A 16,298-nucleotide genomic window follows, 5' to 3' on the forward strand; every position below is an offset into this window, starting at 1 on the left:
GAAGGCCAGATGAGGCATCAGCTCTCCGGGCAGCAACATGAGTGGTGGAGGAATCCTTGGATTAAAGCGTGTTCCTCTTTGAGTTTAAAAAGTGAAAAGAAGTGAAAAGAAAAGCCAAATGGCTTTACACGCATCAGTACTCCTTCATGAGGTGGAGGCTGACAATGCGATTGGAGGGGGAATGTCTATAAAACAATTATAATTTTGACTTTAACATCCTAAGTCCCAAACATAGTAACCTACCACCAAGATGTTTGTTATTTGAACACTTAATTTGTATTTTCTTTTTGGTCAGGCTTTCTTTATGAGAGGAGGCCCACCATTGACCAATGCAAGGACTTACTGCTCCTGAACTGACACAATCAAGAGAACAGATCATTAAAATTTTCCTTTTCATAGACACGGTACCAGTGCTAAAGGTTAAGAAATCAGGAACCAGATCCCTGACCTAATCACGTGTACAGGGTTCTTACATATTTTTCTAAAATCACAGAAAAATTTGATTGTCAAATAATTTTTACCCATAATTTAGGTGGCACAGCTGAGATCTTGAGAACTTGAATTCTCAGCTGTGTTACTGACCTGCTGGGTATCCAACACACAACTGTGTGGCTGTGTCTAAGGGGGAAGTTGACTGGGTTTGCATTCACTTGGGGAAGAGTGGGGCCTAAAGCTGCTCAAAGCCAAGCTCAAAAGTCAAGTCACGTCCCAAACCACATAATACTAAATTAAATACCTCAGATTAGTACTTTTCACAAACGCTATTGGTTTTGAGACGCAACTCAAGTTTTGGTAGAAATTTCTATTTAGTTTGTTGGTTGTTTATCAGATTAAAGTTCTAACAAAATGCTTTAAAACTCTGCACACACTTCAGATCCTTTCAGAGCATTTCTGGTAGCTCTTTGTTAGCTATTGAGTAATCTGAAATTGACAGTAAAATGTTTCCTTTCTAATCACTGCTTCAAAGTAACTGGTACTTGGTTCCAGACAAGCAGCATTTTAGTGCTAAGAACCATATACATTTTACGGCCAAAAGTATGAGGACACCAAACCATTTTGGTCACCAAACAATGTTGGTCATTACATGAGGTATGACATTAATGTTGGACTAGTTCACAATTTACGTTCCAATTCACCCCAAAGGTGTTCAGTGGTGTTAAGGTTAGTGAGCTGGAGTGCAGGCTTCTGGAGGTTCTTTTCACCAAGGTTAAGGTTGTCAAATCATATCTTTAGAGACTTTGCTTCTTGAATAGGGGCACAATTATGATGGAACAGGACACTGTTTTTTTTACATTTTGTACAACTGTAAGCAGTCAGGGAGGCTAAAGCACCTGAACTTATTAATTATAGAATATAATACATATACATGTGTACAGTGCAATGATGTTTCTTCTTTGCATACCTTAGCTTGTTTGGAAGCTGGGGTCAAAGCGCAGGGTCAGCCATTGTACAGCGCCCCTGGAGCTGAGAGGGTTAAGGGCCGTGCTCAAGGGCACAAACAGATACATGGTTTGTTTGTTTTGTTTTATAAGGATTTTAACATCACAAGGTTATATCGAACACAAAATTGTCTTGGACAATTTTGTATCTCAAATTCACCTTACTTGCAATTGTTTTTTGGACAGTGAGAGGAAACCGGAGCACCGGAGGAAACCCACGCAGTCACGGGGAGAACATGCAAACCCCACACAGAAAGGACCCGGACCGCCCCACCTGGGGATCGAACCCAGGACCTTCTTGCTGTGTTACCCACTTAGCCACCGTGCTGCCCGTGGATACATGGCAGAGCTGGGATTCGAACTCTCAACCCAAAGCTCTACCCACTAGTCTACCATGGTCTCTATTAATTAATTAATTAGGAGGGCGTCCACATACTTTTGGCCATCAAGTGTAACTCGGCCAGCTGACAACGACTCATCTGTGGCTTAAAAATGCACTGGCGCCCTGCTGGTAGAAAAGGACATAAATAACAATGTAGATGTCATGTATCTGGAGCTCCAACAGGAAACACATTGTACACATACACATCTGTTTCAGCCCGTGTGCTCAGTACTTATTTCCATAAAAATCTGAAAAGAATAATGATAATAATAATTAAAAAAAAAAAAGATCAAACTATCAAAACACTTATTTCCTCAGTCTCAGTATTACTCACTCACACATGCACACAATATTTTGATATCCTATAAGGGAACCTTCTGGTAAACATCCTCAGCTTCTCAAAGGAAGACATGGGCACTAAAATGTCTCTGCACAAAACCCAGAGTCCTTTCCTTATTTCTGTCTCTGTCTCTTTCCATCTCAATCTTCATCTCAGTAAAGTGGAGTGATGGGAGATTTACAGATGTACAGATTTAGTTTGGCTCCTTCTCAAGTGCACATCGTTCAAAACGTGAAAGAGAAGTGTAGAAAAAATCATCCACACCCTCTCCCACTCGCCTTTCTTCTCTCTCTTCATCTTATCACCAGAGCCGAGGTGAAAAGTGTCCGTCAGTCTCTCTCTGTACGTCCTTGAGCGTGTGTGTGTGTGTTTGCGTGTACGTGTGTGTTATGTGTGTGCGCTCAGAAGATCTCGGGCAGTGTGACGTTGCGCAGGAGCCACTGTTGTGAACGGCTGCCGCTACAGTCTCTAACACTGGGCATTTGACTGTCGTCTTCTGATGCTTTATCCAAACACTGATTACTGTTTACATGGACCAGGGTCAGCTTCTGTACAGATCAACAGAGAGACACAAAGAGAGTTGTTTAGAATCGTGTACTGTATTTAAAATGACAACATTGCAGTTTCAGAGCTATGCCGGTGACCCTTGCTGGCCTCAATTTGATTCTTACAGCACCTTACTGCCCACACAAATGTAATATTAATAGACCAGCAAGCATTCATGAGTTTCAGATATTAAACAAATATGAATTTTAAATGCCACTGCTGGAGACATTATGAAGGAAAAACACTCACTATACAGCCAAGGCTATATGGAAACCCCTCCGTATCACTGAGTTCAGGTGTTAACAGATGCTGACAGATGGCTGAAGCCTGGAGCACCTGAACATAATAATAAGGAGGGGTGTTCACATACTTTTGGCCAAGTGTAACTCAGCCAGCTGACAATGACTGGCTTAAAATGCACTGACAAAGGGATATAAATAATAATAAAGATGTTATCGAAATTCTATGCTTCCATCTTCAAAGCAAGGCATAGCCAGACATAGTCAATCATGTCTGTATACAGACGCCTGACCGGTCGATAGCACAGCTGGGGATTTGAACCATGGATCCCAGCAGTAGTGGACTGTGAGTCATAAAAAAAGCATTTACTTTAACATTTTTGGCATTTAGCAGATGCTGCTATCTGTCTAAGCAACTGAGGGTTAAGGGTCTTGCTCAAGGGCCCAACATTGGCAGCCTGGCAGTGATGGGGCGTGAACCAGCAACCTTCCAAGTACTAGTCCAGTACCTTAAACACTAGGCTACAACTACAGGGGTGTCTGCACACATTTACATTTTCTGCATTTGGCAGACGCCTTTATCCAAAGCGACCTACATTTGTGACAGTATACAGTTCAAGCAATTGAGAGTTAAGGGCCTTGCAAAGGGGCCCAACAGTGACAACCTGGCAGTGGTGAGGCTTGAACCAACAACCTTCTGCTCTCTAGTCCAGTACCATCTTGAACAGGATCACAGCGGGTCCAGTTCCAGTTGGAAACACTAGGTACAGGGCCAATCCACCGATCCTTCACAGGGCTTCGGCCATCCAATCATGCCAATCAAGTTTGTTTAGTCACCCGCTGGCTTACTGCACTGCCACGATGGTTTAGCGTAACAGACCACCCGAGCGCCCATTTAGGCCAATAACACACATTCATTTATTCATACAAAACTCAAAGGCTGATAAACAAGGTGCTCACATAATCATAAACACACAAACACACTGAGTAAGACTGAAATAAGTTGCATGAGTGTTATCAGTAATCTCACGTTCTACTCTTTTAACGTTCTGCTGTGATGAAGCTTCCAAAAATATTCAATTTATTATTTAATTTGTACAAATGTTTCTGGTGTAGCTGCTTTACAGTTAGGTCATGGTCAAGCCCATGATTGTTGAGTGTTTGCACAGCTTTAAAGAGTCAGAAAATGTATTTGGCTCTGGAATAATCACAAGCTGACAATTTTGCACATAAATAACAATATTGTCATTATGTTTGTCAAGTAACGTATAAAAGTACGAGGGATCTTCAAAAGGTTTCCGCACTTTTATATTTTGGTTGGAAATGGTGAGGGTGGCAGTAGTAGTAATTGAGTAGTAATCGTGTCTGAGAGACTGAGAGAGAGCTTATAGTCCGGATTTAGCGCCATCTGATTTCCACCTTTTTAGACGCTCAAAGAAGCTTTAAGGGGAAGAAGATTTTCATGTGATGATGATGTGAAAGCAGTGCTGCATTAGTGGCTACACGCTCAACCAAAAGCTCAACTTTTTTGCTGATGGCATTAAAAAGTTGGTACGACGCTGGGAAAAGTGCATCAGAATGTGACTGTAGTCAAGTCAAGTCAAATTTATTTATATAGCGCTTTTTACAATAGACATTGTCTCAAGGCAACTTTACAGAATCCAGGACCAACAGACCAAAAACCCCTATTAAGCAAGCCAATGGCGACAGTGGCAAGGAAAAACTCCCTTAAAATTACAGGAAGAGACCTTGAGAGGAACCAGACCCCCGTCCTTCTTGGGTGGCCTGGAGGATAATTTAAATGAATAGGATTTACACAAATCATACAAACACAAAATTAAATTGAACTGAAAGTTAAAACTAGCAAAAAAATAATTGGAGTTCTTCATTATTCAGTACAGTCTGTGATAATGTCTGTTGTAAGTTTTGGACAATTTTGGTGCAAACACGCCAGGTTTCCATCCCATCTAGTAGGAGCAGCATTGTTGGCACTGTACGTGGAAAAGTGACGTAATTTGTTTTTGAAATTCTTAATAAATAGAGTTTAAAAAAGAGCGTTAACTTTTTGAAAAACCCTCGTTATTACTAGGGGACTTTAGCATTATAGGAGTGTTGCGCATGCCACATTTACAATTTTTTACTGTTTTTCTATTTAAATGTGTTTTTTTTTTATAAAAACATGTTGAAGCATGTTGAAATGATTGTTTCCCAGTAATGTGACATACAGACCAAAGATGATAGATAAAGGTTATGTTGAAAAACACCGACGTGTTCCTTTTATTCACCATAATTTTCTTTTTCTCTGTCTGGGCACTAGGCCAGGCTGATGGGGTGCTGAAAAGAGAGAGGAGAGAAAGCGAGTAGGAGAGGCAGGGTTTAGGGTGACAGCTATTTCCGAAAGCCACTGCCAGCTTGAGTGGAATGCTGAGCGCTCTTCAGTTAGCCCTTCTCTAATTCATGTGCATGCACTACAGCTACAGCGCATTCAGCTGTGCGACTCACCCTAACGTCAGCATGACATTCAGACAGAGTGACAACCGTCTGCATCCAACTCTACCATCGTCCCTTCAGCGCAGTATAGGCTACAAGGCAGACTGCAAGGTATGTGTAGGGGGGTTATGGGTATAAAGAATGTCGATCACACACACACACACACACACACACACCATGCTGCAGATGGAATAAAAGCTGACTTAGATGCCACATGATTTGAAAGGCAGTCGAGCCCCTTGAGGTAAACATCTGAGTCAAATTCACATATAAACAGCCAACCCTCCTACACACACACACAGACACGGTTCCACCAATAAAACCTATTTTAGTCCATTTATTATACACAGATAAAAAAAAGCCATTTAGAGCAGTAATAAACATATAAAGCATAATTTCTCTTGCTCTCTGCAGACACGTTGGTGATGTCTAAGGGAGGGAAGCCAGATGAGAAGTCAACACTTTGCCACTACTGTCTGGATGGATGGGTGGATGGATGGATGGGTGGGTGGATGGGTTTGCTGGGTTGTAGATAGATAGATAGATAGATAGATAGATAGATAGATAGATAGATAGATAGATAGATAGATAGATAGATAGATAGATAGATGGATGGATGGATGGATGGATGGATGGATGGATGGATGGATGGATGGATGGATGGATGGATGGATGGATGGATGGATGGATGGATGGATGGATGGATGGATGGATGGATGGATGGATGGGTGGGTGGGTGGGTGGGTGGGTGGGTGGGTGGATGGGTGGGTGGGTGGATGGGTGGATGGATGGATGGATGGGTGGGAGGATGGGTGGGAGGATGGGTGGGAGGATGGATGGGAGGATGGATGCGTGGGTGGGTGGTTGTGTGGATAGATTGATAGACAGACAGACAGACAGACAGACAGACAGACAGACAGGCACTACATATTATCATTCAGTCCCAGTCTGCAAAAAATAGCCAAAATACCAGTCCACACACTCACCATAGGGTCATACTCCCAAAGCTGGTTTCCTTTCAGATGATGGCACTTCAACATCATTACCGGCCCATTGAGTTTAGACACATCCAGACACAGATCATCCGTCCGGATCTCCTTATTGGCAGTGTAGGAGAAAACCTGCCGAGAGGACACACATACATCATCCAGTTCCTCAGTCAATTCACTATGCTTGAGAGAATTATAATGAATTGATGAGAGAGGGCGAGTGAAAAATTGACTGACCTGGTTTCCTCCCATGCCGTGACAGTTAAAGATGCCCACTTTTTCATTTTCTTTCCTGGCCATGTTGTCCAGGCACTGGTTTGTCTCCACGTTCCGGATCTAAAACATTAAAAAAAGATTACGAGACACACAGTTAACGATATAGACAGGCAAGAAAAGAGTGTACAGTTTAAATGAGGTAGGAATTGTGCTATTACTAATGAGTAGCAATGTTGTTATGCTACTAATCTACTGGAATCAACATAAAGCTGCGTATTAATGGGTAATTCCATTTCCCTTGATGAGCTTCAGAGTAGTTGGTGACATTTTAGAGTAGCCTCAGTGTAATTAACCAATTTGTCTAACTATAGTTAGTACACTGTATCTGGACTCATCTGAATCATTGAGTTCTGATGCTTTAGTCATGGCCATTGCCCACAGTGGTATAATATCACTAATACATTGCGCTTGGGTGGTGAAGCAGACTAATGAGCTAGCTTATTTTTGAATCTCAGCTGTGTCATCAACCTGGTTGGAAGTTCAATAGACACAATTTCATTCAAATTATCCTCCAGGCCACCCAAGGAGGCTGGTTCCTCTCAAGTTTTCATTCTGTAATTTTAAGGGTTTTTTCTGGCCACGGCTTGCCCAACAGGGGTTTTTGGTCTGTTGGTCCTGTATTCAGTAAAGTTGCTTTGAGACAATGTCCATTGTAAAAAGCGCTATAAAAATACATTTGACATGACTTGACTCGAATTGGCTGTGTCTGAGGAAGGCATCAGCCTTGCTGGCTATTCGAAGGCGTTTGCATGAGGGGAGGGAATCTCACAAAACAGCATATAGCGTGTGTGGGTGGCACGGTGGCTAAGTGGGTAGCACTGTCGCCTCACAGCAAGATGGTCCTGGGTTCGATCCCCAGGTGGGGCGGTCCGGGTCCATTCTGTGCAGAGTTTGCATGTTCTCCCCGTGTCTGCGTGGGTTTCCTCCGAGTGCTCCGGTTTCCTCCCACAGTCCAAAAACATGCAGCCAGGCTAATTGGAGACACTGAATTGTCCTATAGGTACCTGGCCGCTAGGATGCATAAACCAGTGCATTGTAGTGCCGGTCCCAAGGCCGGATAAATAGGGAGGGTTGTGTCAGGAAGGGCATCCGGCGTAAAAAAATCAACAATGCGGATCACGATCCGTCGGCGACCCCTGAAGGGAGCAGCCGAGGAAATAGAGAGCATATAGCGTGTGCCTGTATGTGATAAGGCTCTGCACTGATGGGTGAAAAGAAGTGGCTGTTATGCGGAGGATAATGTGATAGTCCGTGGCTCTCCTTGGTCAAGACAGGGTTGGTGCAAGCAGTCTTTATAAGGTGTTCGTAAACTGTCGACTGTAGTGTAGTGACATTTAACCTCTAATTTCTATAAATAGCTTCCCTGTGTACACGTCGGCCTCTACATAAAGTATCTGTTTATACGTGGCCCTGGGTAAAACGTGAACAGTGACGATCACAACACTATACATCCACGCCTGCAGGGATTTGTTGACTAGCAACCACACCCAAAGGCACGGACGCGTGCCCACAGCTTTAGGTTTGTGAGGCATGATTAAATTACGACTAATGCATTAACTCAAATCTTCCATGGCATTACTGAACATTTTCCACTTTTAGCAGCAGCACGATTAAATAAAAACACATTACGACCTCCTGTCCCAGTCACACCCTGGAGCTAGGCCTGTAATTGCCTACATTTATAGTGACATCAAATCCAGCAGATGCACTCCGGTCTCCATCATTTCCTGCTTCAGATGTGAAAATGTCAACTTCGTTGGTGGGATAAGAGGAGACCCATTTCAAAGAGTGACTGACATTACAGGGGTTGACGAGTGTCAGACTACAGAGACAGAAGCTTATGGAGCTGTGATGTGAGGAACAGAAAACACGGAGAACGTGGGAGAACGACAGGCCCACAAGTCAACAGAGTCAAAGAGAAAGACTCAAATGCCTGATTTGCATATACAGCCTGACAAACTGTGTGTAAAGTGCACGCCATGGCTGATTTCTATGTAATTACGGAAATGTCAATGGGACCATGGGACAACGGTTCTTGATAAACAGAGCAGGTTCAAATTTGAAGGGAAAGGGCTTGCCACACTGTTTGTACAGATGGGAGCAGACAAAAATAGTTCAGGATCATGATAGCGACCGGTCAGTATGCTGCTAGAACAAACCTGCATGTGGCTGCATTACTGTATATGTGCAAATGGAAGACCTGCAAATTTGCAAATGAGTAAATGTAAACTTAATTGGCATCCACATCTGTGGAAAAAACGCTAAAGGCAAACTTATCAATGCATCAATGATAAATGTTTGTTGTTAGGACATTGTACCTACATTTATGTTTACATTTTCGGCATTTAGCAGACACTTTTTTTTATCCAAATGGACTTACAGTGCTGTGACAGCATATTGTCTAAGCAACTGATGATTAAGGGCCTTGTTCAAGGGCCCAACAGTGACAACCTGGCAGTAGTGGGGCTTGAACCAGCGACCTTTTGATTACTAGTCCAGTACCTTAACTGCTAGGCTTCACCTGTAATAACTTACAGACTCAGTACTGTGCATGCATAGTAGGTTAGACCTCTAATGTAAAGCTGTTTAAGTCTGGTAATTTAATGGTGGGGTCATTTAATGGTCCAGCAGTCTAACCTGCTTTCATACCTCTATGGAGAAATGAGTTAGAGTCTCAGGCTTACATTAGACACAACTGGCCAAGTCAGAGAGAGAAAAAGAATCATTGTTTCTGGTTGGGAATCATCTCATTGCTGCTGGGCGATGCACTGGCATGAATGGTAGAGGAATACATAGAGCATACTGTGATCCTCTCTGTTAGAGTCTGTCAAAAAGGGTGTCGTATAAAGCAGCAGGACTTCCCATAGCTGTACTGTAAGCTTTGTTAGCACTATTTCTTATGTGGGTTTAAAAGAGACCATGAAACAACCTTTAACCAGTCAAACTGCACTAAGAATCAAGATTACTGCTTGTGATGGTCAGGATCCAATACTAAGACGAAGAACCAGAGTGATGGTGTAACGCAAGACAGACCAAGAGGCAGTTTCCATTTTCGCCATTTAGAAGGCGCTTTTATCCAAAGTGACTTACAGTACTGTGACAGTCTAAGCAATTGAGGGTTAAGGGCCTTGCTCAAGGGCCCAACAGTGGCAACCTGGCAGTGGTGGGGCGTGAACCAGCAAACTTTCGATTAGCAGTCCAGTACAATAACCACTAGACTGTCCAGTTGACAGAATACTAGCCTATTCCTGATTCACATGTTATAAACACCTACAAAAGAGGTTAACATTAAATCAATACCCACTATCAATGCTATTATTATTTTCTCTAGATCTTGGCCTAAATTTTATTTCATAACAAGCTAGGATGCCAGTGTTAATCACTGGGGCCTGATGTTAGTAAGGCACAAAAGCAGAAATCATAAGAGAAAGTAAGCATTTGAGAAACACTAATGACTACTGAAGACAGAGAAGTCTATGTAAACAGAAATATCAAATTTACAGACTGGAGTGGGTAGATAAGTAATTTAATTAAACTTCATGCAACCGCCTAGATTTCATTCTCTGTTTCTCTTCTCATTTATCTTTGTGTCTCACATACATACACCCACAGACAGTCGCCTGCTAGTATGCAAGAAGCTATGAATGTTAGACTACATGCAGAATCTACCCTGTTACTGTATATTTGTGGGTTTGTTACCTCTCCCAGGGAGTAGTAGTGGCGTGGGATTTGGGAGTCGGGATAGATGTTCTCCAGGTACCATGAGAAGGGTTTACACTGTAGTTTCTGTCTCAGTGCTGTCCTAATTGACACATCTCCGTAGTCAACCTTTGTCACACCTTCACACACAAAACCACACATAATAATGCAGGGAATTCATTTTTATATACAATTATGACAAAATGTTGCCAAATGCTGGTAGAGTTTGGCAAAAAGAATGGGAAATACATATCACCTACAAACTACCATAAAAACAGATAGAGTGCAATACCCCAAAAAACTATGGGAACAAAGTATCTACACAAGATGCATAGGACACACCAAATTGACCCATACCTACTTGCTAAAAGGAGACCAGGCCCCCATTTGCCCCCTCTGTGGAGCAAGAACTCCAATTTCCCCCCCCAATTTTCTTCCATAACCTAGTCGTATCCAATTACCCTGATTACGTTACGCTTCACCTCTACTGATACAACCCTCCACTGCGGACTGAGAAGCTTCGCAGCTGATACACGCCACCTCCTACAAGTGTGCAGTACCGACTGCATCTTTTCACCTGCACGATGCGAGTTCATATGCAAATCAGCCTTGTGCACGGAGAGCCACACCCTGATCAGCATTATTTCATAACTCTGCACAGACGCCATCAATCAGCCAGCAGAGGTCGTAATTGCACCAGTTATGAGGAACCCTGGTCCAGCTTGTCCCATCCCGTGAACCTTGTGAACAACAGCCAATCGTTGTTCATGTAGCCGCCCAGCCCAGCCGGATGGCAGAGCTGAAATTCAATACAATGTATTTCGAAATCCCAGCTCTGGTGTGCTAGCGTATTTTACAGCTGCACCACCTGAGCGGCGGATCAAGAACTTCTATTAAACAAATGAAAACCATCAGAACAAAATTCTCCAATACGAACAGCTACAATGATATCTTCACCTCAGTACCCCCCAAAGACTGCTTACATTTCTAGAAGCACTTGCACTTAAAAACACCATAAAAGCTCTACACCCTCATAGTTACACAAACCCTCTAACCACCATATGCACAAGTAAAGAAAGCAAAATCGACCCCCTACTTTGACATGTAAAGACTATTAGCTACTAGCTAGCCATGATAATAGCCACATCAGCTGACACAGAGTTAAGAATTAAACAAACACCTGACCTGATATATTCACTGCAGTACAGTTACGCCCGGCAAACCAAACTGACCAGAGGAAATTGCCACAAAAAACCTAAACTCATTTGAAACGACTATATTTTTTCTTTTTCTCTTGTCAGTGGCAATAAGAGAACCAATTCAAATGAAGACTTTCCTTTAGGCAGTCATTCTATATCTCTTCCAAAGGCGCCCACACACGAACGCTCGCTCAATAGCTCTGTGCTGCAATGTGAAATATTGACAGTGACATTAATATCCATTATGCTCCATTTCTAAGTCGATAGTGGCCATTCACCCAAGAGCACTGACAATACAAATACCCTAATACTCTAGAGACAGAGAGAAAAGAGAGAGGAGAGAGTGAGAAAGTGAGAAGAAAAGGAAGAGCAAAAGAGAACGAGAGAGAAAGAAGAAAGGACGTGACAGAGAAAAAATGAGAGAGACAGAGAAAGTGAATGAGAGAAAGATAGTGTGAGAAAAAGAAGAGCAAGAAAATGAGAAATAAGGAGAGAGGGGAAAAGAAAGAAAGCAAGAAAGAGACAGAAGAGAAAGAATCCGATACTAAAACAAAGGACCAGAGTGATGGTAGGGTCACTGCAAAGCCAAAGGCAGCTTTCTCATAGACAGATCGAAAGGTAGAATAATTTCTCTAGATCTTGGCCTAGGTAAAAAAAAAAACAGAAAAGAGAAAGATAGTGGAACTGACCAGGCGAGATGATGTAGAAGAAGTTCTTAAACTCATCCATCCAGACTTCCGCCAGACGTCTGTTGTTCTTATTAATAATCTGACCCGTTCCACCAGGGAACGTGTACGGTGTGGCTTTTCTGAACACGTGACCCACGTGAGAACACGTCACAATCTCCAGCGTTCCACCACACTGCCAGATCTGAAACACACAGATCAACACGTTAGAAAAATGAACACACACGGTATCCCAATGATTCATTTATTGGGAGTCAAATGTGTTTAAATATACACTGATCAGCCATAACATTACAACCACCTCCTTCTACACTTCTACACATCTACACTCACTGTCCATTTTATCAGCTCCACTTACCATATAGAAGCACTTTGTAGTTCTACAATTACTGACTGTAGTTCATCTGTTTCTCTATATACTTCTTTAGCCTGCTTTCACCCTGTTCTTTAATGGTCAGGACCCCCACAGGACCACCACAGAGCAGGTATTATTTGGGTGTTGGATCATTCTCAGCACTGCAGTGACAATGACATGGTGGTGGTGTGTTAGTGTGTGTTGTGCTGGTATGAGTAGATCAGACACAGCAGCGCTGCTGGAGTTTTTAAATACCGTGTCCACTCACTGTCCACTCTATTAGACACTCCTACCTAGTTGGTCCACCTTGTAGATGTAAAGTCAGAGACGATCGCTCATCTATTGCTGCTGTTCGAGTTGGTCATCTTAGAGACGTTCATCAGTGGTCACGGGACGCTGTTAGCTGGATATTTTTGGTTGACGGACTATTCTCAGTCCAGCAGTGACAGCGAGGTGTTTAAAAACTCCAGCAGCACTGCTGTGTCTGATCCACTCATACCAGCACAACACACACTAACACACCACCACCATGTCAGTGTCACTGCAGTGCTGAGAATGACTAACAAAGCATGCAGAGTAACAGATGGACTACAGTCAGTAATTGTAGAACTACAAAGTGCTTCTATGTTAAGTGGAGCTGATAAAATGGACAGTGAGTGTAGAAACAAGGAGGAGGTTTTATAATCAGTACATAACAGTAAAGCAGAACCGTTACATGTTGATGTAAATATATTTGTTTGCATTCATTATTGGTAGAATTGGGAGGGGGTCGTCCTGTATCAGGATCTTACTTTACATCATTTTATTCTTAGTGATTCAACTGATAGTGTTGAAATATTAAAATACAGCATGTAGACACCTGACCATAAGCTTGCAGCTTATACAGTTTGCAGATTTTATATAATTATAAAGAAGTTTGTTTCTATCAGCACAAACACTTATGTTCTGAGATCAGATGAAATCTCAGCTGTGCTATCGACCCACCAAGCACCTACACAGAATTTATTGGCTATGTTTGTAGTTTGGGCGGGACTAAAGGATTCCACATTACTGCTGCAGTTGTGGCCTATGCTGGCTGGTCGAAGGCAGCTGCACAGAGATGGTGAATAATGGAGAGCAGTGCGTGACTCTCCGTACTCAATACTGCTCTCTGTGTGAACCTGTCTCTGCACACGTGTCAGTGGGGGTGTATTATGTCTGGCCTTCCTCAGCCAGGTTAGGGGTCTGCAGCGGGGAAGGAAAGACAATTGGATTAGACTGGGTAATTTGATATGGATTTGGGTAACTGGATCGGACTGGAAAATTGGAGACGACTAGATAAGATAGTCGAAAAACCAAGAAACCAAAACTAATTGATACAAATTATCATATATTTAAATAAATAAATAAAGTTCTAGAGATAAATGCTGCAAATGAAGTGCAGAAGATACTAACCCTGAATGAAATCTCCAAATTCTCTCCTCCCCAAATGTCCATGCCTGCATCATATGTACCAATCTCTTGGAAATAGTCTCTGTCTATAGAGAAGAGCCCACCTGCCATGGTAGGAGTCCTGCAGAGAACACACACACACACAAAATGCAAATCAGGCCTTTGGGTTATGGATCGTCTTCAGCTCCAGCTCTGTTTTCTCTCTCTCAGAGGAACAAACACTTTTCGATTTGTCATTCAGGGCAACGCGATCTTATCGTCAGTAAACCAGCACTTTTTAAAAAATGTTCTACACTCAGTAGATCGTCCTCCCTCGCTCTTTCATTCTCTGGGCACTTTCATTTTTCTTTTTGCCCTCCATCCAATCTCATCAAACGCTCTCCACCAGCGATGCCCTGATGTTGTTCTCCTCTCTCTACGCTCGTCTTTACACCTAAAGGTTTCTGCCATAAAAGCAAAGTTTCTTTGTTGTTCACAAAAACAAGCTGCGATCATAAGAGCGAAAGGCCTCCAACCAAAAACAGCGGGCGTTAGAGAGCAAAAAAATACATCAGTGTGATCTGAAGAGCCATCAGGCAGAATGACTTTGAAATTCGTTCTCAGAAAAACACAACCGCTGTGAATTAAATCTGTTCTGGAAGGCAAACAACAGCTATTTGGTCATTCCATTAAACTACAGTAAGTAGTGCTATAAAACTTACCCTGTGTAGCCAAAAATATGTGGACGCCTCTTCAAATTAAACATGCTGGGATGTATTGTTAAATCCAACATAAGGAAAAATCTGTGATTTATTCATTTTATTAATCTTTCACTTAACTGACAAAATTTCAAATCAAACCCAATTGTACTTTGTAAATATGAGGGATCTTCAAAAAGTTTCCACACTTTTATATTTTGGTTGGAAACGGTGAGGATGGGAGGAGTAGTCTGGTCGTGTCTGAGAGACTGAGCAAGAGCTTATAGTCCATATTTAGCGCCGTCTGATTTCCACTTTTTTGGACGCTTAAAGAAGCTTTAAGAGGAAGAAGATTTACATGTGATGATGATGTGAAAGCAGCGATGCATCAGTGGCTACACACTCAACCAAAAAATTTTTTTGCTGATGGCATTAAAAAGTTGGTACGACGCTGGGAGAAATGCATCGGAAGGTGACGATGTAGAAAAGTGATGTCATTCGTTTTTAAAATTCTTAATAAATAGAGTTTAAAAAAGTGAGGAAACTTTTTGAAGAACCCTCGTATAAGCAAATTTTGAATTTGATGCCTGGAACACACTCTAAAAAGTAAGAACAGGGGCAAAACATTCCAGATAGGCTGGTGAATTGGTAACAGGTAAAGGAATCATGATTGGGTATCAAAGGAGGATCCACCAAAGGCTCAGTTTTTGCAAGCAAAGATCAGCCATGGCCACTTTGTGCCAAACTTTGTGGTAGAGCTTTCAACCAGGTCAATAAATACATTTCCTAATGAAAGATTGCAATAATGTTACCATATACTGTACATAATATGGCAGAAAGATTCAGAAAAAATCTGGAAAAATCTCAGTCAGTGCTACTGTCATAATTATAGCCCGGCAGGCTCGAGAGTACTTCAGAAAACTATCACTATACTCAGTCTTCTGCTGTATCAAGAAACGCAACCTCAAAGTCCATTACGCAAAGAGAACACCATACATTAATACTTGGCAGTAATGTCGCGATGCTCTTTAGACCATCCAGACTGTTATCAGTGAAAGTTGCAACAGTCACACATGACTTCCATGTGTGAAGGTACCGCAGACACAGAGATAAAAGCCCATGGTTATTTCAGGCTCTCCGTTTATGTTATGGTCATAAACGGAGAGCTAACTTAGTATTAATGCCAATGTAAGCTCTTGTTCAGGTGTCCAACATTATCAGTTCATATAGTGTATGATCACAGTCTAAATGAGTCTACATGAGTGTCTGTGTGTGTTACCTGACAGGCAGTGTTCGGTCCCCTTTTCTGCGGTCCATCTCTCTCTGAGGAACTGGGTACCAACGGAAGTTCAGTTTCCAGTTAAACCCTCCGTACGTCATATCCGACCCCGCCATGTACTCGAACGTGTCATCGCTGATCACGTCAATTATTGGACACACCACCGTTTTTCTGTCAAACACACACACGCAGCAAGAAAGTCATACGTGAAATGGAAGTAGTTAGAAGGGGTGTCCACATACTTTTGGCCGGGCAATGAATGTATATTTAA

The 16,298-nt window shown here is 42.3% G+C and overlaps 1 protein-coding gene across 1 annotated transcript in view; it reads right to left on the reverse strand.

Moving 5' to 3' along the window:
* Positions 1-786: 786 nt before the first annotated feature.
* The window catches only part of galnt1 (UDP-N-acetyl-alpha-D-galactosamine:polypeptide N-acetylgalactosaminyltransferase 1), a 111,949-nt gene continuing 96,437 nt past the window's right edge, over positions 787-16,298 (reverse strand). Inside the window, exons 7-13 of the mRNA XM_062985270.1 lie at positions 16,028-16,198; positions 14,075-14,192; positions 12,289-12,469; positions 10,401-10,540; positions 6,663-6,761; positions 6,423-6,557; positions 787-2,709 (exon numbers count right to left, since the gene is read on the reverse strand). Coding sequence (XP_062841340.1) covers positions 2,563-2,709; positions 6,423-6,557; positions 6,663-6,761; positions 10,401-10,540; positions 12,289-12,469; positions 14,075-14,192; positions 16,028-16,198 — 991 coding nt within the window. The 3' untranslated portion in view covers positions 787-2,562. The remainder of the gene's footprint in view (positions 2,710-6,422; positions 6,558-6,662; positions 6,762-10,400; positions 10,541-12,288; positions 12,470-14,074; positions 14,193-16,027; positions 16,199-16,298) is intronic.

The sequence above is a fragment of the Trichomycterus rosablanca genome, chromosome 23 (genome assembly GCF_030014385.1).
Source record: "Trichomycterus rosablanca isolate fTriRos1 chromosome 23, fTriRos1.hap1, whole genome shotgun sequence".
Taxonomy (NCBI): Eukaryota; Metazoa; Chordata; class Actinopteri; order Siluriformes; family Trichomycteridae; genus Trichomycterus; species Trichomycterus rosablanca.